At 43.3% G+C, this 27454-nt stretch overlaps 1 protein-coding gene across 1 annotated transcript; it reads left to right on the top strand.

The window, feature by feature from the left end:
• The first annotated feature begins 1180 nt into the window (after nt 1-1180).
• On the top strand, nt 1181-23018 carry TNFRSF11B (TNF receptor superfamily member 11b). Its single transcript, XM_063131089.1, has 5 exons — nt 1181-1283; nt 8554-8920; nt 18218-18415; nt 20281-20505; nt 22420-23018. The coding sequence occupies exons 1-5, from the start codon at nt 1254-1256 to the stop codon at nt 22800-22802; spliced, it is 1203 nt and encodes a 400-aa protein (XP_062987159.1). The 5' UTR covers nt 1181-1253; the 3' UTR covers nt 22803-23018.
• Nucleotides 23019-27454: the final 4436 nt, after the last annotated feature.

Genomic DNA, 27454 nt, shown 5'->3' with positions numbered 1-27454 from the left:
CCGGACCTGGACTGGCAGCCAATGAAGTTGTAAAAGGACTGGTGTAATGTGATCTCGCCAGCCAGTCCCTGTTAGTAAACGGGCTGCCCTGTTTTGTACCAGCTGAAGCTTCTGGACCGTTTTCAAAGGCAGCCCCACGTATAACGCATTGCAGTAATCCAAACGAGAGGTTATCAGAGCATGGATAACTGTAGCTAGGCTATCACTGTCCAGATAAGGGCGCAGTTGGTATATCAGCCTAAGCTGATAAAAGTTTTTTAAAAATGCATGCTGTGTTAAATGATAAACCTTTGGCACACTTTAAATTGGACCAACGTTAAGGTGACCATATGAAAAGGAGGACAGGGCTCCTGTATCTTTAACAATTGCATAGAAAAGGAAATTTCAGCAGGTGTCATTTGTATATAGCGAGAACCTGGTGAAGTTCCCCCTTCATCACAACAGTTAAAGCTGCAGGAGCTATACTAGAGTGACCAGATTTAAAAGAGGGCAGGGCTCCTGCAGCTTTAACTGTTGTGATGAAGAGGAAATTTCACAAGGTTCCCCATATATACAAATGACACCTGCTGAAATTTCCTTTTCAACGCAACTGTTAAAGATACAGGAGCCCTGTCCTCCTTTCCGTATGGTCACCTTAACCAACATTATTCATTTCAGCTCTCGTTCAGAGGCAACAGCTTGGCCAAAGAAAGAGGAAAAAGCTCTCTGGTCGGCACCTTGAGGAACACTCGGTCCCAGTGAGATATTTTTAAACGTTCGTTTCTACAACAGCCAGGGCTGTGAATAACTCACGCCTTGTTGTCCTGGAGGTGAGTCTCTTTTAGACTCCCCCTCTTTGCCCAGAAAACGGGTGGGCAGGAGCTCAGCAGAGGCGGTGGCTTGCAGACAGTAATTAGTTAACCCATCGCTGTGCCCGGATCCTGACACACCCTCCTTCCCTCCCACCCCCATCAGCCCAGCCTGTGGTTAAATAATGCTGAAAGAAATGGGATGAAATCATCCGCAGGTTCCTTTTTTGAAAAAAAAAAAAAATCAGAAAGAAATTGATCATGGGGAAGGAATGAATATTCTGAGCTGAGCCAAGGTTTCCTGTTGCATGGTGTGTGTGTGTGTGTGGGGGGGTGCGCGTAGAAATATATAAAAAGGCGCTTTTAATGGGCTGGGGCAGTGTTCGCATGCTGCTAAGAGACCGGAGAGCTGCCTGGACTGCTTGTCTGCCTTCCCAGCTCCCTGAGGGTTTTAAAGCGACCACAATGAACAAGTTCCTGTGCTGCACGCTTGTGGTAAGTCCTTGCCCAGAGACTGACGATTGCTTTGGAACTGACATGATCAGAGAGCAGTGATAGCAATCCCTGTCCTCTGCCGGCTGGGGTTTTCCTCTTCGGGGCTTTGGAGTAAACTTGATAGAGGGTTTTTGTTTTGTTCTTAAATCAGAATCTCGAAGCAAAGTTTGGACAAGGGAGAAAGCAACCCCTGGCTTCCTGAAAAATGCCACAGTTTTGAGGTACGGCAGCCCTCTCCACCTCTTAGTTCTGAGTGAACTTCCTAGGGCGGTACGAACCCCACTCCGAAGGGGATGATCTGTTTCATATTATCAAGGAAGTCTATGGAGAGGAGGACTAACATGGAACAGGAACAAATCGGTGGGACTGGATTAGATTAGGAACGTAGGAAGATGGTGTATACAGAATCAGCCCATTAGTCCATCTAGCCCCAGTAATGTCAACACTGACTGGCAGCAATCGCTTTCCAGGGTTTGGGCAAGAATTTCTTCAGCCTTACCTGGAGATGCCGGGGATTGAACTTGGGATCTTCTGCATGGGGGGAAAAATGTGCTCTGCCACTGAGCTAAGACTGCTTCGGTTCAGATCATGAATAGGCATGTTCAATTTTTAATTGATATGTATATATGTATGAATGTATGCGATTGCCTTGTAGAGGGTCAGATCCTTCGTCCATTTATCCCAATACCGTGTTACTGTGATGCCCTCCAGAGTTTCCAATCTTAGAACTTTCCAAGCCTTGCTACCAATGATCACTTTAATGGGAGATGCCAGAGACTGAAGCTCAGGTCTTCTTCTCTGCCATTGGTCCCTCCTGGTGAAAATGACCACAACCCAGATCTTTGTGCATCTTTTTTTCTAGTGGAAAAAGTTGCACTTGATTGCTCCCATTACACGTGCAGAGCTCCTTATGAAGTTGAAAGGAACGGGGCAGGTCCTGCTCACACGGAGCTCCAGTGGGCATCGGTACAGCCGTGTCCGCACTACCACAATCTATGCACATGGTTTCCGAATTCCTCCGCCTCCACTCCTGTCATTGCCCTCTCTTTGACTTACCTTTGGGAATCTATTTATTTAACTTATGCCCTACCCTTGGGGGAAAGGGCAAGCTAGGAATCAAAATCTACAAATACCTTTTGAAATCGACCTCAAAAGCCACGGCAGAGAATTGTTTGCCTTCTGACTAATACACTTGAGCGATGTCTGATGTTACCCAAAAGCTATTCAATGTACATTCAACATCTTTCATCTTGGGGGAAAGAGGAGGAAAGGCTGATCAAACAACTGTGAATGCTCCCTTTTGTCTGCCAACTTAGTTTCATGTTCACATTTGATGGATCATGTATTTGGCGAATTAACGATGTCTCTCCTATTGAGACTCTTTGGACAATGAAAATGTTTTTCTTTCCCCGTTCTGCTTTTATATGGGCTATATTGTTTTTTAAAATGGGACTCAATCCACTGGCACTTGTGCAGCAGAATTTCTCAATTAAAAAAAAAAAATCCCCAGGAACCTAAGTATTGGGGAAGGGGAGACCAAAAATTCACTTCCTGGTGGATTGTGCACTTTGAGAGCATTATTAGCATTATTTTATGATTGAAAGACATCTTAAATTCATGAAATCTGTGTTAATGGCAATTCACATAAAACCCCTATGTGTATACACCCACAGGACATTAAAAAGTTGGGAATGATCCAGCCCAAGTTAAAAATGCTTTAATATCGCCATCAGTTGCAGTGTGAGAGTTAAGCATGCATATGTTTAATTTGGGCTGGATTGCACTTGTTTGGGTTTTTAATGGTTTCATAGCATGAACAGGAGCTGGTCAGAGGCACAACTGTATCAGCTTTCACCCTCTATGGCCACCACATATAGTTATTACTTCGTGAAAGTGTAGCCTGCCATTAGACAGTATAACAAAGATTTTATTTATTTAATTATTTACAATATTTATATACTGCTCCCCATTGAAAATTTCGGAGCCAAGATAAAGATGGGCATCATGTAACAATTTTTCTTATCATACTGTCTAATTTACACATCCTTGGTTTGAGAAAGAATATTCAGCACATTTGCTTGCTAGAAAGAAACACACACACACATACTTAGAAGGATATTTGCCAGAAATTACTTGCTTCTCATCCTGGTGCTCTTCGGCTGTGATAGATTGATGATCCTGCTGGCTGTGGATGATAGGATGTGTAGTTCAGCATATCTTGAGGGGCCCCGGTTGGGGAAGGCCACCCTAGTGTATTATACACAGGTATGGATGGAAAGGAAAGGAACCTCTCGTGCAAGCACTGAGTCATCATTACTGACTCTTGGAGGGATGCCAACTTTCCCTGACGTTTTCTTGGCAGGCCTTATAGCAGGGTGGTTTGCCGTTGCCTTCCCTGGCTGTTATTACCTTTCCCCCAGATAGCTGGGTACTCATTTTACCAACCTCGGGAGGATGGAAGGCTGAGTCGACCCGAGCTGGTTGCCTGAAACCAGCTTCTGCTGGGATCGAACTCAGGCTGTGGGGAGAGTTTCAGCTGCAGAAACTGCTGCTTTACCACTCTGCACCACACAAGGCTCAAGGTATGGATGACCAGCTACAAAAACCATGTGCAGCATATCCGTTTCATTGCTGGTTAAATGCTGGTTTAAAATAGCTGCATTTCACTTTGAAATGTAAAAACAGTACCTTGGCAGCTCCTACAGGGGCATTAAGGTCTCCCTCTGCTGGCATTTCCTCAGCAGAAGAGTTGTGCATGGAGTTGCCTCTAACTCTTTCAGCTCAGCACCATCTCTTCAGGGTACTGAGAAGGAGGAGCTGGTTATAGGGAGAGCAATAGGCAACCTTGGGGGTGGGGAAGAAGAAGGTATCTTGAAAGTATATCAAACTAACTGTACTGGAGACCCAACTGCAGCTTTTTTTTTAAAAAAAACGTTACTTGGGGTTTTTATTTGAATTATTCAGAGCTAGGAATGTCGAGGAATCCGGGGAGCAGGAGCCCAATGAAGTTTCATTGGCTTACCCCCCACCACACCCCCGGACTCTGTTCTGTCTTCCACTCGCTGGCCAGAATTGGCCTGCAGCAAGTTGGAACAGCTAGTGGAGTTTGGCTGTTTTTCAATTTACATAAATTATGGCCTCAATTTGCATGAAGGAGTGTAATTTGCGCAGATCACGACCACAAATTACACAGCTGTAATTTGTGCCAATAACACAAATTTGCACAATTCACAGCTGTAATTCGCACACGTTTCTGTTTGCATGAATTACAGCCAAGACCCAAAAAACGAATGATGTGAGAAGTCCCCAGAAGTTGGAGAAACTGTGCAGCTTAGCTCACAAAAGCAAGCAAAGTCAGGCAGCAGGCAGATATCCAGCGAGCCCATTAAGGGCCAGATTTCCCAGTGATGGACATCCCTATTCAGAGCCAGTGTGGACTAAGTATGGAGAGAGCTGGGTTCAAATCCCTACTCAGCCATGTAGTGCACTGGCTGACGTTGGTCAGTCACTATCTCTCAACCTACCCTACTTTACAGGATTGCTGCAAGGATAAAATAGGGTGAGGAATCATGAATGCCACACTCAACCTCTTTGAGAAAGGGCAAGATAAAATGGCATAAATACACCATTCCCTCGCTTTCTGATGTTCAGGCTATCTAAGCCATTGTTTATGTAGTCAAAATGGCATCATTAATGCACAAGAGAGAGGTATCAAGATTTGCTTGGAAGGACCCATGGGTTGCAGACCCCCCCCCCCCCCCCAAATACATAGGTGGGGTAAAAACCTAAGGGTGAAATCCTATGCATGTTTAGACAGAAAAGAAATCTGGGGCATGCTGGGAGTTGTAAGACTTTTTCTGTCTAAACATGCATAGAATTGCCCCTTAAGAGGCTGTGGAATGCTGGGACTCGTAGTACTTTTTTCTGTCTCAACATGCATAGGGTGATGCCCTAAGTGTCTTCCGCTTTTAATGCTGATGTTGAAACATGAGATAAGATGTGGTGCATGGGCCAGTTCATAATTACAGTTGCTAGACTAGCACAAGGACTGGTTGACTCTCTGCCATCCTCTTTGCTCTCTGCACGTTCTAACTCAAGAAGCAGTGGGTGGGTGGGAGTAGTGGAAGGGATTTTGCAAAATATATCTTGTATTCCCTGGGAGCCACAGCACCCTCTAGTGGATATAAAGATTACTGAGAACCAGAAAGGCGTTACTAGGCACACAAGATTTCTCACTAACGTAAGGCATCAGCTACAGTTTACACCGTGGAAGCTTCATATTTATACTCCCCTCATCCATAACTGGGATGTACCAGCCCAGTCCTATGCAGGTTTGACCAGAAAGAAGTCCCACTGTGTTCAATAGGACTTACTCTCAGGTAAGCGCACATCAGGTTGGAGTCAGACTCAGCCGTAAACATTGTCCTCTCAGGAAATGCATATGTAGAGAATCTCTAGGGCAGCCTTCCCCAATCTAGTGCCCTCCAGGTGAGTTGAACTACAACTCCCATCACTTCCAGCCAGAATGGTTATATTGGCTGGGGATAATGGGAGCTGCAGTCCAACAGATCTGGAGGGCACCAGTTCAGTTACCTCCCCCCTGCCCAACAGTTGGTGGCCACATTGAGTACATTCAGTTCTCACTGGCTTGCTTTGCCTCCTTTCTTATGCATTTTTACCGTAATGTTTTTTTAAAATTATTTTTTTGTACTTCTTCAAACCTTTTGGTTCCTCCATGCTTGCTGATACCTCCCTCCTGTGCATAGATGGCTGTGTTGGCTTCATAAATTATGGCACTCATCTCTGAACATTGGAAATAGAAGGAATAAAAACAGAAGAACAAACCCATGAGAAGAGCCCTGCTGGATCAGACCAAGGGTCCATCTAATCCAGCATTCTGTTCACACAGTGGTCAATTAACTGCTCATGGGAAATCCACAAGTAGGACAGGAGTGTAGCAGCAGTCTCTCACCCATGTTCCCCAGCAACTGGTGTACACAGGCTTACTGCCTGTGATACTGGAGGTAGCACACAGCCATTAAGATCAGTCGCCATTGGTAGTCTTCTCCTCCAGGAATTTGTCTAAATTGGTGGCCATCACTACAACATGTCGGAGTGAATTCCATAGCTAAACTATCTTCTGGCTACTGCTGGAAAGAGAATGGATGTCCAGATGGATTTTGGTCTGAAGGCAATTATGATGTTTTTATCTGATGTCGAGAAGTAAGTACCAGAATTTAGAGATTTGACTTGGCAGTGATTTTCAAAGGAAAACTAGGCAACAGGATGTGTTTGGCATTCCAAACAGTTGGTGCTTTATCTGTTTCAGTAAATTCAAACATTCTTCTGCGGTCTGCGTGAAAACCCCAAAGCCAAAATGTATGATCATATTTTTTTGAAGGCTGAAAAAACTAGTTTCTTTACTTTCACAAGGCTGTGATTGAAGGGAAAACATGCTTTGACTGTCTTTGCAGTTGTTATATAATTTGTGCTTATTTCATGGGGCGGGGGCGCGGCAGGGGGCAAATGGCATTTGGTTTCCGCTTGGAGATCACTGGGAGAGGTGTGTCCAAGTTCTAAAGGAAATTAATATGATGTAATTTCTCTTTCAAAATCCTCTTCCAAGGGAAAGGGGGACTACAAATCGCTGTTTGATCCCAGGATGTTTTGAAAATCATGAAAAATTAAGATTAAGTATAGATCAAAAGACATTGTGCTGTGATTTCGTCTTTCCCTCCTTAGTGGATTTTAAGAAAAAAGATCAAAGACGCAGTGAGGGGGTGTTACAAGGGGAAGACAATGACATCTTGTTCCCCCCATAAAATTCTGTGAGTGAAGCAGGGTGATTGTAAGTAGGGTGACCCTATGGAAAGGAGGACAGGGCTCCTGTATCTTTAACAGTTGTATAGAATAGGGAATTTCAGCAGGTGTCATTGGTATGCATGCAGTTAAAACTGCAGGAGCCCTGCCGTCTTTTGTATCTGGACACTCGAGTATAGCTCCTTCAGTGAATGAAGCAGAGTGATTGTAAGTGAAGACTGGAGGTTCTGATTTCTGTGGGGGCCGTGATCCCATTATGGGTTTCAGTCAAAATCAGCCACAACTGTAAAGGTCCTGAACCATTTTTTTGGGATAGAGTTCAGCATATTGGAAAGCTCCTTTAGAGTTTTGTCTGGCTGTGACTGAAACCAAGAATGAAGTCACTACCCTAACAAAATCGGAGCCACCAGTTTGCACTGGCAATTGCACAATAAAAGCCTCATCCGGAAGCACCCTAAAAGGGGTTTCTATTGTAGCAATATACTAGTGACTAGGGTGACCATATGGAAAGGAGGACAGGGCTCCTGCATCTTTAAGTGTTGCATTGAAAAGGGAATTTCAGCAGGTGTCATTATTATTATTATTATTATTATTATTATTATTATTATTATTATTATTATTCATTACATTTTTATACCACCCCATAGCTGAAGCTCTCTGGGCAGTTTACAAAAGTTAAAAACAGTGAACATTAAAAAGAAATATACAAAATTTAAAACTATAAAAAGCATAAAATACAAACAAAAACACACAGAACCTGGCAAAATTCCCTCTTCATCACAACAGTTAAAGCTGCAGCAGCTATACTAGAGTGACCAGATACAAAAGAGGGCAGGGCTCTTGCAGCTTTAACTGTTGCGATGAAGAGCAAATTTCATCAGGTGCTGCAGGCATACAAATGACACCTGCTGAAATTCCCTTTTCTCTACAACTGTTAAAGATACAGGAGCCCTGTCCCCCTTTTCATATGGTCACCCTACTAGCGAGCATAGTCTGCCTTTTATAATACAGCCAAACCTAATTTACAGTGCAATCCTATACATGCAGCAGTTATAGAAAAGACTTGCAAATCAGCAGATAAATAAGATGGTTCCTGCCCACAGGCTTGCAATCAAAACAGACATGACACACAAGGAAAAAGGGATGGGTAGGGAAGAGGAAAGTTCTACTTCTTTGGGAAACCCTGCATGTCATAGAGAGGATTTGTGGGTATGATACAGGTACAAACTGTTCATATGGGAAACTGTACACCATGTGAGTGTATGTTTGGGAAACCCACTTCCATACCTCTGGGTAAAAGTCCCTCACTGTTTGGCTCTTGTCTACTAGGTACAACCAACCAGCCACGCCACAAATAAAATTATAGCCTTTAAAATTGTGCCCTCAAAGTGATATCATGTGTTGCAAAAAAATTAAAAATGCAAAAATGGTGTTATATCTCTCCTATCAGTTGCTGGGCATCTCTGTGAAATGGACTGTCCAGGTGATTCCTCGCACGTACCTCCATTATGACCGTATGACCGGCCGTCAGCTGACGTGTGACGAATGCCCACCTGCAACGTACGTCAAACGGCATTGCACGACTTCTTCAAAGACTGAGTGTGCCCCCTGTCCCGATCAGCACTATTCAGATGACTGGAACAGTGATGATGAGTGCTATTATTGCGACGTGGTGTGCAAGGAGCTGCAGTTTGTGGTAGTTGAATGCAGCAACACCACGAACCGGTACTGTGAGTGCATCGAGGGGAGGTACCTTGACCTGGAATTCTGCGCAAGGCACACAGTGTGCCCTCCTGGGTTTGGCGTGGTTCAGCAAGGTATGTGTCTGCTTTCAAGAGATGTTTTGATTCACTTAGGCTGAAAGTAGCCGCTTCCTTATTCACCTGTGGTGAGTCAGGATTTTCCCCCAGGAGACTAGCCTAGGAAATACTGGAAAAGAAGGAAACCTGGTATGTGTTTTTTCTTCAGGATCAATATGCCACAGCTTAGTAACATCTTATATACTAGAGGCAGGGTAGTGAGAGTCAGTATGGTGTAATGGATAACTGTTTGGAGTTGGAGCAGGGAAACCTGGGTTCAAATCCCAGCTCAGCCATGAAGCTCACTAAATGATCTCAGGCCACTCACCATCTCGCGGCTAAAGTACCTTACACTGTTGTTGTGGGGATGAAAAGAGGAGGGGATCCATGAATGCTGTCCTAAACTCCTTTCGGGGGCCCAGCAGGGTCATACGCAAGTAGTAGGGTCTAAGCAGATTGATGAGTAGGCTGTAGAGCAGGCTGACAAAGTTTCAGATGAAGTGGTCTAAGATGGGTTGGAGTCAGTTTGCAGCATGGTGAGGAGTCTAAACAAATACTAAGCCAGCACCTCCTCACCCAGACAAATTGCTCCGATTGAAGGACGAAACCCGGAGCCTATAGGCGTGCGCAGCACATGTCACCAGGGCGGGCACCCAGGGAATTTCATTTATTAATTTTCAAAGGTGAACATTTATTGAATACTCAGTCATAAAGGACATTATTTTTATTCATTTATTCATTAAACACTTAGACACTGGTCGCCTACTCTGTGTTTGCCTGACTACAGGAGGGCTCTTGCAGATGAGGGGGGAGGAATGAGGAGACACACCTCAAGTCCCAGCATTGGTGGGGCTTTGTGGTGACACTGGCCAGAGGAGGGGATTATGAGGTGGTATTAGCCCTCGGGGGCCCTCCTCTTGGCCTCTTGGAAGAGTGGCTTCCGGCAGAGTGATTCCTTTTCGCTCCTGCTACCGAGAGCAATGGCACACTGTTGGGGGTGATGGCAGCGGAGCAGCCAGAGGGCAGGCTGGAGGACTGTTCCCACTGTGTCTGGATCCCCCTCGGGATCCGTACTCAATGGCCCCCTCAATTCAGCAGTTATTGCTTGAGACATTAGGGTGTGCCTGGGCACACCTGGCACACCCCTTGTGCATGCCTTTGCTGGAGCTATATAGTTCCGGGCATATAGTTCCGGTTCCTCAGGTCACATGGTCTGGCTGGGTTATCAGCACCACAGCAATGTTTCTGACAGTCATGACAGGGTGGTGTAGAGCACAGTGGAGAGCCGGAAAGCTGTCCAAGTGGCACAGGGAGTAAGGCAGCTTGGCCGTCCCACCAGAGTGTTTGGTTTCAGACAATAATAATAATAATAATAATAATAATAATAATAATAATAATAATAATTTATTTGTTACCCGCCTCTCCCTCTGGATCGGGGGTGGGGTACAACGCTAATAAAAACACCATAAAATACATACAACTAATTCAAACGTTTAAAACCAGTGCATGTCTTAAAGCTCCTTGAAACAGTAAGGCTGAGGCTTTTGGGGGGGGGCATTGACAAGAAGTCCCTGGACTTGTTCCTCCTCTTCAGTATTGCAACCTGGGGCAGATCTACACCAAGCAAGATATGACACTTTGAAAACAGTTTGAAAACTGTATTTGGAGTGTGTCCTGTTTTAAAGCAGTAGTGTAGATCCTGCCCTGTTTGTTCACCTGAGAAGGAGGAGGAGCAGTAGATGCCCCTGTCTACTTGCTCTCAGGCTGTCTGCCTGTCAAGCAAGCAAGTGGTAGCAATGGTGAGAAAAGGGAGGAGGAGCAATAGGAGCTGGTAGAAGTTGACCCAATGAAGGAAGGGGGCATTGATGATGTCTTGTCCAAGGGCTCCCAAAATTCTGGAGCTGGCACTTGATTCCCACCCCAACCCCCCATATGTTTATGGTGGCCTCGTCGGGGGCTTAGGAAACGTCCCATTTCTACCACCTGCCTGGAAGTGATCGACCAGTCCTAAAGCTTGAAAAGTTTCCGAAACAAATGTGCCTGGATGGAATTGATGGATAGTAAATTCATTGCGAGGCTCGTGAAAAACAAGCCGCCGTCCTCCTAAACATCTCCCTGGACTGTCGCCAAAAGTAATGTTGCTCGCAGTGGCAAAAATGTTCTGCTCTTACTGTAATGGGTAATTTAATGGCAGCTGCAAATTGCATTCTAATGAGAAACATGATGGATCGACTCTCTTTCACAGGGACATTATCTGGGATGCAGTATTTATGGATAAGATAACTAATAACATTTTTCATGGGGAAGAATGCAGTTTCAAGCCTCCGTGCCTCTTGACAAACAGCAGAAGTGTTAACTGATATAGCACCCGGAGAGTAATTATAACAATATTAGTGTAATAGCAGAAGTCGTCGTAAATGTCTGGCAGTAATTAATTACCAGTGTCATAAATGGATACTCGTAGGAAAGCCATTATTAATATATATTTTGTAAGCAGCCAACGGCTCCCTTGCCAGACAAGATGGCAATATCTGGTATTATTCGAAAGGGTAAAGATTGGAGCTATGCATTTTTTAAAAAAAGAGAGAGAGAGAGAGAGAGAGAGAGGGAGGGGGTGAGGAGAAAAAGAGCACCGGTGTTCTTCAATGAGGGGGAATTAAGAATGATACTACACACACACACACACACACACACACACACACACACACACATCCCTTGCACATCCTCCAGCTCTGCTGCTAAGGGCTGCAAAACTAGGGTGACCATATGAAAAGGAGGACAGGGCTCCTGTATCTTTAACGGTTGTTTAGAAAAGGCATTGAGCAGGTGTCATTTGTTTGCATTTAGCATCTGCTGAAATTCCTTCTTCATCACAACAGTTAAAGCTGCAGGAGCTATACTACTAGAGTGACCAGATACAAAAGAGATCAGGGCTCCTGCAGCTTTAACTGTTGTGATGAAGAGGGGATTTTACCAGGTGCTGCATGCATACAAATCACACCTACTGAAATTTCCCTTTCTGTACGACTGTTAAAGATACAGGAGCCCTGTCCTCCTTTCCATATGGTCACCCTATGCAAAACCCTCTGGTACAGATTTGAAGAGGGGGCTGGGGACAGAAAGCAGCAGGAAGGAGGAGAGAAGGAGAAAGTCTTATTGTACTAACAGCAGGGTTCCACTTGCATGATGTTTGATTGAACCCTACTTCTGTCACTGGAGAAGATGACTTTAGTCTGTTTTTAATTAAAAATTCTAGGCTAGAAATAATTATAAGTAAATATCATCTCACAAACAACCCAGCCCATACTGGTTCTAAATTTTAATCAGACTGAGAACTGGAAGCTAGTATTCTACCTAGACGCGGCAGCAGTAGTAGCAGCTGTTGTGATTGTAATTTATTAAATTTCTTAAACAAACAATTGGTTCACAGAGAACAATCAAATCTTACAAACGTTTTAACTTAACTAACTGTGTTCATTGAAACATTCAAAATCTTACGTCTTTTAAAACTTCCTTAAATACAATGTTCATGGTTTAAACTAAACTGGTTTACTTTCAACTGTAGGTGTCTCTTAATCCCTTCATGATTTGTTAACAGGCCGTAGGTTACTAGCATATCAATGTACTTTGGCCCGCACCTGTTTATAAAGGTGTACAGATACATTTTCATGTTCATATTTCATTTTACTCCAGTTTGCAATTAATTATGTTTGTTTAATTATACTCAACATTTTTTATATATTTAAAATAAAACTTCATAGTACATTGCTAAGTTCTTCAATAGAAAAACTTTATGAACATAAATAAAGCCCCAACTTTGAATTATAGTGAAAACCATTGTTATTCATGGAATCTGTGTGTCTGATGAAGTGTGTTTCATGAGAATCCGTCAACTGGAAGGCAGTTAAAAACTAACTTCCAACTTTGAAATATATATATAATGAGATACCTTTCTAAAAAAACAAACAAACAAAAAAAGGAAAAAGACTCAAGGCGACTTTCAATAAAATTGAAACATACAAAATTTAAAACAGTTACAATAATGATTCATTAAATTGCAAGGATCTCATAAAACAACAAATACATCACTGACAACCATAAACAATTCTCATATGCCATCAAATGCCTGGGAAACCAGCCTCAGGAGTTACAGAACTTCATGATGCAAATTATGATCCCCCACCCCCCAGTATCCTAAAATAAATAAATAAACAAATAAATAGTACATTAAGTGCCTTCTTATATTTCCAGAGGAATGAGAATTCTTATAATTCATTTAAAAAAATAAAATATACCAGTAAGCTACATTTCCGATATGAAATGAAGTTCTTTGACTGAGCAGCTCTCCAAATTTGATAAACCAAGATATTGACATGAATCAGTAATGCATTTCCCCCAAATACATTCATTCATTCTCCATGCAAATGATCCTCCCAACTATGGATTGCAGGATTGGGAACAAGTCGTGCTTGAGCATACATTTGTATTATATTGGCTGTACAATTTCTTGACTGCTGACCCTCAGTATTCCAAGATACAGACATTTGTCACTTAAGTAGTATGTAATAACTATTCTTTTGTGGCTATTGCTGACCTCAGTATTTTCAACAGTGTAGTCAAGTAGTAATTTTATTCAGAAGACTTTTGCTTCTGAATAAAATTTGTTGTTGTTGTTGTTTATTTGTTCAGTCGCTTCCGACTCTTCGTGACTTCATGGACCAGCCCACGCCAGAGTTTTCTGTCGGCTGTCGCCACCCCAAGCTCCCCCAAGGTCAAGTCTGTCACCTCCAGAATATCATCCATCCATCTTGCCCTTGGTCAGCCTCTCTTCCTTTTGCCTTCCACTTTCCCTAGCATCAGCCTCTTCTCCAGGGTATCCTGTCTTCTCATTATGTGGCCAAAGTACTTCAGTTTTGCCTTTAATACCATTCCCTCAAGTGAGCAGTCTGGCTTTATTTCCTGCAGTATGGACTGGTTTGATCTTCTTGCAGTCCAAGGCACTCTCAGAATTTTCCTCCAACACCACGGTTCAAAAGCATCTATCTTCCTTCACTCAGCTTTCCTTATGGTCCAGCTCTCGCAGCCATAGGTTATGAGGGGGGTAATTTTAAAGCTAAATTACCTAAGTGAAAGGATTTCTTATTTTCTTCAGAGGCCATAACCAGGAACATTGTGCCCCTTTGGTCGTGGGGACCTGGGACGCATGTATCTCTCATTGGTGATTCCTCTCTTGACTGCATTCAAATGACTTCTGGATTCCAGTAAAAATGGGACATTCTGCTATGGCAGGGGTGGGCCACCTTTTTTGGGGGGGTCAAAGGCTGCATTTCCACACAGCTGAACTGTCAAGGGGCCTTACATCAGCAGTGGGTGGAGCCAAAGACCATAGTGACCAGATCCAGAGCTGGAAGGGGTGGGTCAGCCATTTTCTCTTTCTGCCAACTCTAATAATAATAATAATAATAATAATAATAATAATAATAATAATAATAATAATAATATATTTATTTATTTCTTACCTGCCTCTCCCTCTGGATCGAGGTGTGAAACAACTTTAAATAGAATCATAGAATCATAGAAGAGTTGGAAGGGGCCTATAAGGCCATTAAGTCCAACCCCCTGCTCAATGCAGGAATCCACCCTAAAGCATCCCTGCCATATGGTTTAGTTGCCCCTTGAATGCCTCTAATGTGGGAGAGCCCACAACCTCCCTAGATAACTGGTTCCATTGTCGTACTGCTCTAACAGTCAGGAAGTTTTTCCTGATGTCCAGCCAGAATCTGGCTTCCTGTAACTTGAGCCCATTACAAAATAAATAAATAAATCTGATTCCATTGATGAGTGGACAATGGAACAAAAGGTGCCTGACAATCGGTGGAATGCTGTTGGAATGGATTTCATGCAATCCAACACTGCTAATTACATGCAGAGGGGGTTGAAATTATTAGGGCCAATTCTTTTTTGTGTTGAGAGATCTCTGCATTTGAAGCTATGTACGTTAACGACCACAATAGCATCTTTTCTTAAGTGCAGTCTAAAAATCACTATTGTAAATCTTTGAGTAAAAAGGGACAAAGAACAACAACTCTCTTCCTGCCCAAGTTCTAAAAAACCTTCCTCTAATCCTTACACAGCATCTGCTATGTAAATTGCGTTACAATATCAGTTTAATCACATATGCATCAGTATTGTACCTTTGGGAATTATGCAATAATCTAGCCAACCCAAAGAAGGATCAATACATAATCTTCAGTATATTGCATTACTGAGCTATTGCTTAACTTTTAAATATTTGAAAACTCATTCATTGTATCCAGCCATAATTTACCTATAAAATTCTACTTTCATATTCTAGTCAAATCTATCTCAGCTAAATGTAACCATGGACATAATTTACATGGGAAAGGTAGAAATATACAAAATGTTAACTTGATCCGGGGGAGAATAGAACACCAATTTGAATTCTATTACTGTTTTATATTGAAGAGCTCCATCAGATGAGCGTTTTATTGCATGCCTGTTACTGGGCACTCACGGAATTTCGTGGGTCCCCCTCAATGCTATCTGCCTCCCATGTGCCTCCCACCCCTTCTAGCTTCTTTGTGCCTCGTAAAATACCCCAGTAAATCCAACTTATTTTAAAGATTGAAGTTGCCACTATCTCCTTCTGGAGAAGCAGCACAATCAAAATGGCTCACTGAATGGGCCACATGCACATTGTTTACTTCTTCTTTCTAAAGAGGAAGTAATGAGGGACAAATGTGTGGGCAGAGAAGCAACGGTAAGCAAATGTGATTTCCCCCTGTGTGGTGATGCTCGAAATGGGAAGCTGCTCAGACAAGGCTTCAATCAACCTGTGAAATTTGAAGCCCCCAAATCATCTGCAGAATGGCAGCCATGAATTAAAGACACCCAGGGGCTTGATAAACTCCTCCTTTTATGACTGGGGTTATTAAGCACCCAGCAGGCCATAGCACATGGCTGTAGAGTGCTCACTTTATGCACAAAATTTGCAAATGCTAATATACACATTTGGATGCCATTTCAGAAAGAATGGTTTTAATTTTAATAGAAATACAGTCCATCTCAGTGGAAGTCTGTGATCTGATGACTTAGTTGATCAGTCTGCTTCCCAGGTGCTGATGGGCAACAGTTCTGAAGCTTCTTTATCTTTCAATTGGAATTGGACAGGACCACCATTTAAACAGAGGATGCAGGATGGTCCTCTGGCAGACCTTCAAAGAGAGAACTATCTTCTGTAAAAAGAAAAAGAAAAAAGGACACATGGCCACCCTACAGCTGGTAGGGTGACCATATGAAAAGGAGGACAGGGCTTCTGTAACTTTAACAAGGGAATTTCAGCAAGTGTCATTCGTATGCATGCAGCACCTGGTGAAATTATCTCTTCATCACAACAATTACAGCTGTAGGAGACCTGCCTAGTGTGACCAGATACAAACGAGGGAAAGGCTCTTGCAGCTTTAACTGTTATCACAAAGAGGGCATTTCACCAGGTGCTGCCTGCATACAAGTGACACCTGCTGAAATACCCTTTTCTCTACAACCGTTAAAGATAAAGGAGCCTTATCCTCCTTTTGACATGGTCACCTTAACGTCTGGCATTCTATGTATCACTCACACAGTGAATGTGAGCATAACAAGCCTGATTTAAAGGAACCATTTTGTGACTCATCCCAATACTTATTACAGTGACCTGATTGAAGGTGTGAGAATTCCTTGAAAGTTTGGAAGCTTTGTTTCTGTGACATCATTTACGGGCAGGGCCAGTTCTGCTCCAGATTGAGGGACCTTTGGCAAAGCACTCTCCTTCTGTTGGTTCCCATTTTAAATTTCCCATAATACCTTGGAGCACCTGGCATAGGGTGACCATATGAAAAGGAGGACAGGGCTCCTGTATCTTTAACAGTTGCATAGAAAAGGGAATTTAAGCAGGTGTCATTTGTATATATGGAGAACCTGGTGAAATTTCTGCTTCATCACAACAGTTAAAGCTGCAGGAGCTGTACTAGAGTGACCAGATTTAAAAGAGGGCAGGGCACCTGCAACTTTAACTGTTGTGATGAAGAGCAAATTTCACCAGGTTTGCCATATATACAAATGACACCTGCTGAAATTTCCTTTTCAATACAACTGTTAAAGATACAGGAGCCCTGTCCTCCTTTTCATTTGGTCACCCTAACCTGGCATGGTATTGTGGGAAATTGAAATGGGCGTCATCACTGTGTCTGTGTATTTACCATGTTAATTTTTCAGAGTGATGCTATGTTACTTTTGGGGGGTCATTGTGGTAAATATAAAATGGCAGTTCATAGCCCAACTGGTGTAGGGGACCCAGGGCAATGTCAATGCTGCAGCCCCAGATGCTGAAGCCCGGCTTGTCTATGGGCATTAAAAAGTTGGTAGTCAGCCATACTTTTGCAACCTTGGAATTAGTCAGACTTCCAAATAACTTTGTTCAGGATCATCCCAATTGGATTCTGGATGGTTGGTTGGTTGGTTTCATTGTTTTGCAGTCTAATCACCATCACCAGCCCATCATATTTTGAGTAGCAGTAGAGGGTGATGTTTCCAACGTCAGTGAGGCAGTGAATCTGCTCTGAATTCCAGTCAGAACCAGTCAGAATTCTAAAGGAGCTAACTTGGATAGCTCCTTCAGAGTTCTGACTGAAACCTGAAGTGGATTCACTGCCCCACTGACATTGCAAACACCAGCCTCCACTGTTGACTATTATGGTACATATTCATGACATGGATGTAATTTCCTGTTCTGCCAATCTATCTGAATCCTTCACTTTGCATATTTGAATGCCCCCATGTTAAAAACTGCCTAAAGTGCTAGTGCTCTCTATTTAGGAAGGGGTTGTGTTGTTGTTATTGTTGTTGCTGCTGCTGTTGTTGACATGGAGGAACATTCAAATAGAGACTGGTCCTTCCCTTAAGGGCTCTACCATGAGACATTTCTGAATGTGTAGTTGACTTGCAAAATCAAGGAGATTTAAAATGCTAATCAACAAAATCGTGCTAGGTCAAGACTATTCTGCTTGTTCATCCCTGGCCAACGGCTGGTTGGCCACTGGGTGAACAGAGTGCTGGACTAGATGGACCCTTGGTCTGATCCAGCATGGCCCTTCTTATGTTCTTAATTCTTTGGGAAATGAAGAAATCACACCGTTGCCTGATGGCTTTCAATTCAGTCCTTGGATGTTGTCTTTCACCAAACAGGAAATGCCTGAAGTGCTGTGTACCAAGAGTTTGCCAAGTGTTTTTATTGGTTTTGGGTTTCTTTTCCCCAAGGTACCCCTGAAAGAGACACAGTTTGTCAGCGTTGCCCAGCAGGCTATTTCTCCAGTGAAAGGTCATCCAAAGAAGCTTGTCGACCCCACACCGACTGCAGTGCACTCAATCTCAAAATGGTGTGGAAGGGAGATGCCACGAGGGACAACATGTGCCGCGGAGAAAGAAACCACAGATCAGAACAGCAGTGTGAAATCGGTAAGTATGTGCAAGTGGAAAAGTGGAGAAGTCTTGTGAGTTTGGGCTCCAAGCAGGGAATGGCTTGAAGCTGGCTGATACAAAAACCTTGAAGCTGACTGATACAATACATACAGCTAGGGATGGTTGAAGGGTTTTGTTTTGACTTCTATATTATTATTATTATTATTATTATTATTATTATTATTATTATTTGCATTTGTATACCGCCCCATAGCCAAAGCTCTCTGGGTGGTTTACATAAGATAAAAACACTTTAAAATAATATACAAAAATTAAAAACCACAGAAACATACAATATACATTTAAAAACAATTGTAACAACTTTTTTAAAAACTATGATCTCAACATTTCAAAATGACCTGATGCCTGCACCTGCTGGTCTAACATGTGAGTCAGGACGCAGCTAGCTTTGCCTTTTCTCACTTCTCCGAATCTTGCAATGCAGTTCTTGGCTCAAAAAACATACCAAAATGCCTATAGAAATGAATATTTTAGGATAAAAAAACACATAGAAACGTGTTCTCTGGGTGAAAATACACATAGAATTGTGAACTTGGTGAGAAAATGCATTCAAAATATGTCTTTAAATATGAATTTTCACTGAGAATATATTTATATTTTATAAAATCACAGATTGGTGTAGGAATGGGATGGAACAGACTTACGAATGAACACATGTGAAATTGATACAGATCGGAAATGACCCATGTGCGGGATTTGGATGCTGCAGCTTGTGCAGAGCTCAGCAGCTAGGGTGCTAACTGGGAGGGCCAGCTCTGCCCACATAAAACCTGTGTTAAAAGCACTGCACTGGCCACTGAGGCCATAGCTAGAACTAAGGTTTATCCCTGGATTGTCCAGGGGTCAAACCTGTTCATCTACGTGACACACAGGGGATCCAGTGCTCAGGCAGGGGCGAACCCTGGATGATCCCACGATAAACCTTAGGTCTAGCTGTGGCCTGAGTTAGCTACTGAGCCAAGTACAAGGTTATGTTATTATCCTATAAAGCCCTAAACAACTTGGGACCAGGATACCTAGCAGACCTCTAGGTATATTCCCTTATATACACCCAGATGACGTTTACAATTATCAGAGGAGGCCCTGCTCGTCATTCCAAGATCAACAGAATGTCGTCATGAAGAACCTCGATGGCGGGCCTTCTCTGTAGTGGCACCCACCCTCTAGAAAACCCTCCCTTGTGTGGCTCAGGAGGCAGAAAATGTAACATCCTTCAAACGCCTCTTGAAAACATATCTTTTAAGACAAGCTTTCCCTGGACTATAACTTATTCTAGTTTTATGTGACATTTTTAAATTTTATCTTTTTTAATTTTTAAATCTTGACTTTTGTATACCCTGTTTTTAATTGTGAACTGCCCAGAGAGCCTTGGCTGTTGGGCAGTATAAATCTGTAATAAATAAATAAAATAAATCAACCCAAGTACTTTGGCCACATAATGAGAAGACAGGATACCCTGGAGAAGAGGCTGATGCTAGGGAAAGTGGAAGGCAAAAGGAGGAGGGGCCGACCAAGGGCAAGATGGATGGATGATATTCTGGAGGGGACAGACTTGACCTTGGGGGAGCTAGGGGTGGCGACAGCTGACAGAAAGCTCTGGCGTGGGCTGGTCCATGAAGTCACGAAGAGTCGGAAACGACTGAACGAATAAACAACAACATCCTTACCTACAACAAATAATTAGCCTATGGAATTCCCTCTGACATGAGCTCTGACATGAATTCCCTCATGTCACTAGCTGCCAGCACTTTTTGAAAGTGCATAAATCGTAATTTATGATTGGTCAAAAGATCAAAATGATGGTGCTGATGACGACATTTATATGCTATTTATTGTTTTAGATGTAACCCTATGTGAGGAAGCATTCTTCAGATTTGGCGTTCCCACAAAGCTTTCACCCAACTGGTTGGAAACTCTAAAGGACAGCCTCCCCGGTGAAAAAGTCAATGCGGAAACCCTAGAAAGCATTAAACAAAGGGACAGCCCTCAGGAACAGACCTTTCAGCTACTGAAATTATGGAAGCAGCAGAACAAAGACCACGATATGGTCAAGAACATTATACAAGGTAACATTACACATTACAGAAAAGCAGGGTGATGCACCCGTACTCTGACCAGTTAACATTATATTTTTCTTCTGGCTACAGCCGAGATGACCCATGTGATTATTGTGATGCCTGGATACAGTGGAGTCTGGTGACTCTGATGTCAGTGGATGCCTTGGATACCTCCTTCAGAGTTCTGACTGGTTTTGATTGAAACCCGGAGTGTATTCACAGCCCCACTGATATTGAAGCCACCAACCTCCACTACCTAGATTATCACAATAATCAAGGTGAAACTGGCCATTGTGGTGCTAAAATCACAAATCTGCTCCTCAAGCCATTTTGTGCACAAGTGTCATCCTACCCATTCATGTTCCAATTGTGCGCCGAGGACATCTGAGATTGTGAGAACAGAAGAACCCCCAAATGACCCAGATGAAATTGATGAGGAATTAGGGGAACAAATGAGATTAGCACAACAGCGGGTCAGGCAGCACACTGGGAAACTTTAAAGCAGTGGTTCTCAACCTGTGGGTCGCAACCCCTTTGGGGGTCGAACAACCCTTTCACAGGGGTCGCCTAAGACCATCGGAAAACACATTTTTGTGATTAATCACTATGCTTTAATTATGTTCAATTTGTAACAATGAAAATACATCCTGCATATCAGATATTTACATTACGATTCATAACAGTAGCAAAATTACAGTTATGAAGTAGCAACGAAAATAATTTTATGGTTGGGGGTCACCACAACATGAGGAACTGTATTAAAGGGTCGCGGCATTAGGAAGATTGAGAACCACTGCTTTAAAGACATTGAAGCTATGCCGGTGCTACAAAAATAAATGTGACCATCGTGGCTTGTTCTAAGGAACCCTGGGAGTTGAAGTTCCATGAGGGAGCAATGCTAGCTAAGATAGAATTGTTAGCACTATAACCAAACTACAGTGCCCAGGGTTTCTTCGATCAATTTCAGTTTGTAGTGTAGATTTGCTCTTGATTTGCAAGCATGCTGGTGTAGATTTGCTCTTGATTGTAGTCTTGCAAGCATACTAGTGTAGATTTGCTCTTGATTGCAAGCACACCTGGCACACTCAAGGGGTGTGCCAGGTGTGCCCAGGCACACCCTAATGTCCCAAGCAATAAGCACTGAATTGAGGTGGGCATTGAAGAGGGATCCAGAGGGGGCTCCAAACACAGTAGGAACAGTCCTCCAGCTGCCCTCCAGCTACTCTGTTGCCACACCAAAGAACCACTGCTCCCGAGAGAGCACCATTGCTCCTGACAGTAGGAATGACAAGGAATCGCTCTGCTTGGAGCCTCTCTGCCAGGAGTAGGGCATCAGTGTCTACAATGTTTAATAAATGAATGAATAAAAATAATGTCCTTTACGATTGAGTATTCAATAAATGATCGCCTTTAAATAATAATAATACCTGGCTGCACACCCAAATGAAATGTGCTGCGCACACCTATGATTGAGGGGAGACCTGATAGCACTCTTCAAATACTTAAAAGGTTGTCACACAGAGGAGGGCCAGGATCTCTTCTCGATTATCCCAGAGTGCAGGACATGGAATAACAAGTTACAGGAAGCCAGATTCCAGTTGGACATCAGGAAAAACTTCCTGACTGTCAGAGCGGTATGACAATGGAACCAGTTACCTAGAGAGGTTGTGGGCTCTCCCACACTAGAGGCCTTCAAGAGGCAGCTGGACAACCATCTGTCAGGGATGCTTTAGGGTGGATTCCTGCATTGAGCAGGGGATTGGACTCGATGGCCTTGTAGGCCCCTTCCAACTCTGCTATTCTATGATTCTATGATTGCAAGAAAGGAGTAGTTTATCGAAGGGGAGTGGTCTAGATAGAACCTTTGAGCTTTTTAGCCTTGACAAATGCACATAAACAAGTGTATCTGTTTGTCTTTTGTAGGCATCAATCATTGTGAAAATACTGTCTTGAAACACATTGGCCATCTCAATATCACCTTTGAGCAGCTCAATGTCTTGATGGAAAATTTACCTGGAAAGAAAGTGGGGAAAGAAGAAACAGAGCCTATTGTGAGGATGTGCAAACCTACAGAACAGATCTTCAAGCTCCTCAACTTGTGGAGAGTAAAAAACAGAGACCAAGATACCATCAAGGGCCTGATGTATGGGTTGAAGCATTTGAAAACATACCATTTCCCCAAGACAACGATCCAAGGCCTCCGGAAAGTGGTCAAGTTTCTCCACAGCCTGCACAAATTATATCAGAAGCTTTTCTTCGAAATTCTAGGAAATCAGAGCCATTTGGTAAAAGCGAGACGTGGGTAGTTCTCAGCTACCTGATCTTTCATTTGCCACTTGCTGCTAGCAGTATGGATTCAATCTGGGGAGGAAAATGTTTTCCTGTATTATGCTTATTTATATTTAAGCATTTATATTTAAGCATAATTTATATCTGACTGGGATAGCTCAGAGCTATTTTAGACCTTTTCATTGTTGTTGGTGTCATTGTCATTGTTGTTGTTATAACACTACAATCCTGACCTGGAATCTTTGTACACCCAAAACTCCCAGTGTATCCAAGGGGCTGTCTTCACGGTGCCAGGTTGCCACCAGTTCCCTCTCAAACCCCGCACTTTCCTTCTCCCGGGGTGGCGGCGGGAGTAATCCCAATGCCGAAGCAGGAGTGCAGGGTTTCTGATCATCTTCCATCAAGCCCCTCCCCCGTCTGGCCCCGGATTGGCCCCGGAACAAGGTCAGACGGTGGAAGAGCTGTATTGATGTCACTCTGACTGAAAAAATCAGGGTAAATCCCTGACTTTTTCAAACGGCAGCATCACGGGAAAGCCCCGTGTTGGCTGCGAAGCTGCATCATCTAACTGATGCAGCACAGACCTACAGCCACTGTAGGGCTTTCCCTGCATATAGACAGACCCCTAGTGGACGTGTAGAGAAATACCAGACCAGGCTTGCACCCGTATTTGCTATTTATATTCTCTGAAATCTAGAATGTTGTATATATTTATTAACTTAAATGGCAGCAGTTTGAGATTAAGGGTGGAAACAGATGACAAGTGGCCGCCGGTAAAAACATCCCATATGGTGAACCTGTGAGGGGAAAATAAGGGTGCCATTTTACAGATGGGACAGCTGTTCTTTGACCCATCCCCCCACCATGTTTCAAATTATTCCTCAGGAACTTCTACGTCTCTGGTTATTACAGTGCTGGGATCCAAGCCAGTGGGAGTGGCTGCTTGACTCACGCACAAGAGCCTTTAAGCTCCGCCTTCAAGCAGCAGCCCCACATCCCCCCCCGCTCAAAGCTTTCTCCCAAGCACAGGAGGCCCTCCCATAAGCAGAGAAAAAATGTCCTGCTGGGTCAGACCAATTGTCCACAAGGTGGTTGTGGAGCCCACAGCCCTCTTTCATTTTTGTTCTATCCTGAATCTCTTGCCAATCAGTTTGTTCAATGAGAAAGGAAGAAAAACATTTATCTCTCCACCTTCACCACCACCAGCATCATTTTAAATAAGTTTACCATGCCCCCCTACATCTTACAGAACGCCCGATGGAGTTCAAGGGAGGAGGAGCATCCGTGACTGAAAAACCACCAAACCCTAAACCCTTCCCCCCTTTTTTTCTTGACTTTTATTTTTAAATCCCCTCACAATGTTTCCAAAATAACTAAATCAGCTTCAAGGACAGCTTAGCTCCCACTCCCAGTTCTTGGGGGCATTCTCAAAGGATCCAAAGCCTCTCCAGACCCATCCCAGATACACTCCTAAAATAGTCCAGTTTTGCTTTTAGGAGTCATGGATCACCACTGACAAGACCACCACAGTGGCAAAGAATTATGCCACTGGTCTAGAGAGGACCTCTGCAGTGGACCAACCTTCCTGCCCATGGAAGGGGAGGTCCACCATATCCTATGGCCCATGGAAACCGCCCCCCTCCCAGGGACTAGAGGATGGCACAAAAAGCTGCCTATTTTCAAAGTTTAAAAGCTCCAACGTATGAAGGGATGCCCAAAATTTCACGGGACATTTTTTGTCCCCACCCTCCCCATGCACAAGTGGAATTGCTTTCTGCTCAGGCATGGTGGCTTTGAATGTCAGCCCTGAAAAGAAATTGCAACAAATGCTCTTGGGGGAAAAAATACACAAATGTTGTTCTTCTTGGTTTTGTTTTGCAATTTTGTTCTGCAATGTCTTCAAGGGCAAGTCTTTAAAGCATGCTGTGAAACCTTGGCCCTCCCTCCTTACCGAAATCTTTGGCTCCTTCCTAGTGAAATATGAAATGTGTGTTGGATGCAGAATGATGGTGAGTTCAGCTCAGCAGCCGGAACAACTCAATGCTTAGTTTTTTGCACGGACTGTTGGCTGACTTTGGATGTTGATGGGACCATCAGGAAGACACTTTTCATCTGTTTCCACCCTCACATTTAGGGGAAAAGAGGAATGGAATGTACACTGTTTATTTTCAAGCTAAAAAGGATGAGGAGGTGTATTTATAAGCTGCACATATGTGACATTTCATAATGGACCCTTCCTTCATTCTTCTGTGGATTTTTAAAGATTGTTTCTTAGGTTTTTCTGTATAGTTTGGGATATCTGCTGGATATAATTTCCTAACTTAGCTATTATTATTTTTATTCAAAAGTTACATGGTGAGAGTATATAATTAAGAAGCTGTACATGATGTATTGTTTTGGAACATGAATGTACCATATTTAAAAGATGGGTTTTCAAGTTGGATTTTGATCATTACATTTCTCCCCCACTTATCTGTGGTTTCTTTCTTTGGTCGTTGTTTCTGAGTACACAAAAAGCTCTACGGAGGCATTCAGATATCTAATTGTGGATGGGCCCTGTCACCTCCATGCCATGATTTTCTCACTCTGAGTGGGGAATTGTAAAGGGAAAGTGCAATCAGTGGAGGCTGGTGGCTCTGACATTGGTGGGGCTGTGAATTCATTCTGGTTTTCAGTCAGAACCAGCCAAAGGTTCGGCACCTTGCATAGCACCTTTAGAGTTCTGGCTGGTTCTGACTGAAAACCACAATGGATACACAGCCCCACCAAAATCAGAACCACCAGCCTCTAGTGGTGGCACTCATGAATGTGCTTACAATTCTCCCTGTGAATAGGAACCCGGCATGATCAGGTCTCCCACTCATGGGGAACTGAATTGGGTTACAGTCTCCTTTCAGACCTTCCTGCTCAATGTGGTAAGGTCATAGACGGAGGGGCTGGATAGGGCTAAAGTTATGAACACATGAAGCTGAATTACACTGAGGCCTAATCTACACCAAGCAGGATATTGTGCTATGAAAGCGGTATGAAAGTGATATATAAAAGGCAGGAGCCACACCAAGCAGGATATAGCGGTATGTGTCAATGGGCCCCAACCATTGTCAGTGCACTTCAATACTGCTATAAAGCAGTAGCTGCTGCTTTTTATATACCACTTTCATACTGCAATATCCTGCTTGGTGTAGATTAGGCCTGAGTCAGACCATTGTTGATCGAGTCCAATGTTAGGTTGGATCTAGATTTAATCATGCTTACACTATATCCATTGAAACCAATGAGACTTACGTTAGCCATGGGAAACTTGTCCAATTGATTTCAATCTGACTATTCTGACCTATGCATCAAATCTCTGTTAAAGAGCCAGGTCATTCTTTCTTTCATTCATTTTTCTGATCAGTTGGCAACCTTAACCCAGAGAGCCTCCGTGTTTATATTTTTCCAATGTATGCATCAGTTGTGTGCATCTTTGAAATGGACGCAACCTTGTCCCATTGACTGAACTGTATTTGTGCACATTTTTTCAAAAGGGCTTAGTTTTTCATGCACATTTATTCCCAGTGTACACATGCTATCAAATACATTTTCTTTGATTCCGTGAATCCCATTGCAAGCTCAGAAATATACAGACTTTGACTGCAGATTGTGTCTGAGTCTGTGTTTGGTCCAGAAAGTGCAAACTGCTTAAATCCTGATCAAAACCAAATTGAAACAAATTTCTCATAATCCCTCAGTATGAGGGAGCTTCCTATGTTTCTGAAGATAAATAAATATAAGAAAGGAAAGCAAGGGCCTTGAAGATCAACAGCAGGCTGAGTGGGCATACAGGCCACCTGGTCACAGTCGTCCCTACTTTGGGGAGATCTATTGTTTGTTGTTTATTCGTTCAGTCGTTTCCGACTCTTCGTGACTTCATGGACCAGCCCACGCCAGAGCTTTCTGTCGGCTGTCGCCACCCCTAGCTCCCCCAAGGTCAAGTCTGTCACCTCCAGAATATCATCCATCCATCTTGCCCTTGGTCAGCCCCTCTTCCTTTTGCCTTCCACTTTCCCTAGCATCAGCCTCTTCTCCAGGCTATCCTGTCTTCTCATTATGTGGCCAAAGTACTTCAGTTTTGCCTTTAATACCATTCCCTCAAGTGAGCAGACTGGCTTTATTTCCTGGAGTATGGACTGGTTTGATCTTCTTGCAATCCAAGGCACTCTCAGAATTTTCCTCCAACACCACAGTTCAAAAGCATCTATCTTCCTTCGCTCAGCTTTCCTTATGGTTCAGCTCTCACAGCCATAGGTTACTACGGGGAATACCATTGCTTTAACTATGCGGACCTTTGTTGTCAGTGTGGTGTCTCTGCTCTTAACTATTTTATCAAGATTTGTCATTGCTCTCCTCCCAAGAAGTCAACGTCTTCTGATTTCCCGGCTGCAGTCAGTGTCTGCAGTAATCTTTGCGCCCAGAAATATAAAGTCTGTCACTGCCTCCAAGTTTTCTCCCTCTATTTGCCAGTTACCAAATAGAGGGAGAAAACGTGGAGGCAGTATTTCTATTTAAATTGTAGCCATTACTTCTAAACTTGCATTTGCACATGCGTGTAGCAGTGCAACATCCCGCAGAGCACCACTTAGCAGCCAGCTTGACCCAAGCTGGGGCATGTTCAGAGGAGGGCAACCAG

Source organism: Elgaria multicarinata, chromosome 7 (genome assembly GCF_023053635.1).
Source record: "Elgaria multicarinata webbii isolate HBS135686 ecotype San Diego chromosome 7, rElgMul1.1.pri, whole genome shotgun sequence".
Lineage (NCBI taxonomy): Eukaryota > Metazoa > Chordata > Lepidosauria > Squamata > Anguidae > Elgaria > Elgaria multicarinata.
This window is presented reverse-complemented; position numbering and strand designations above follow the sequence as displayed.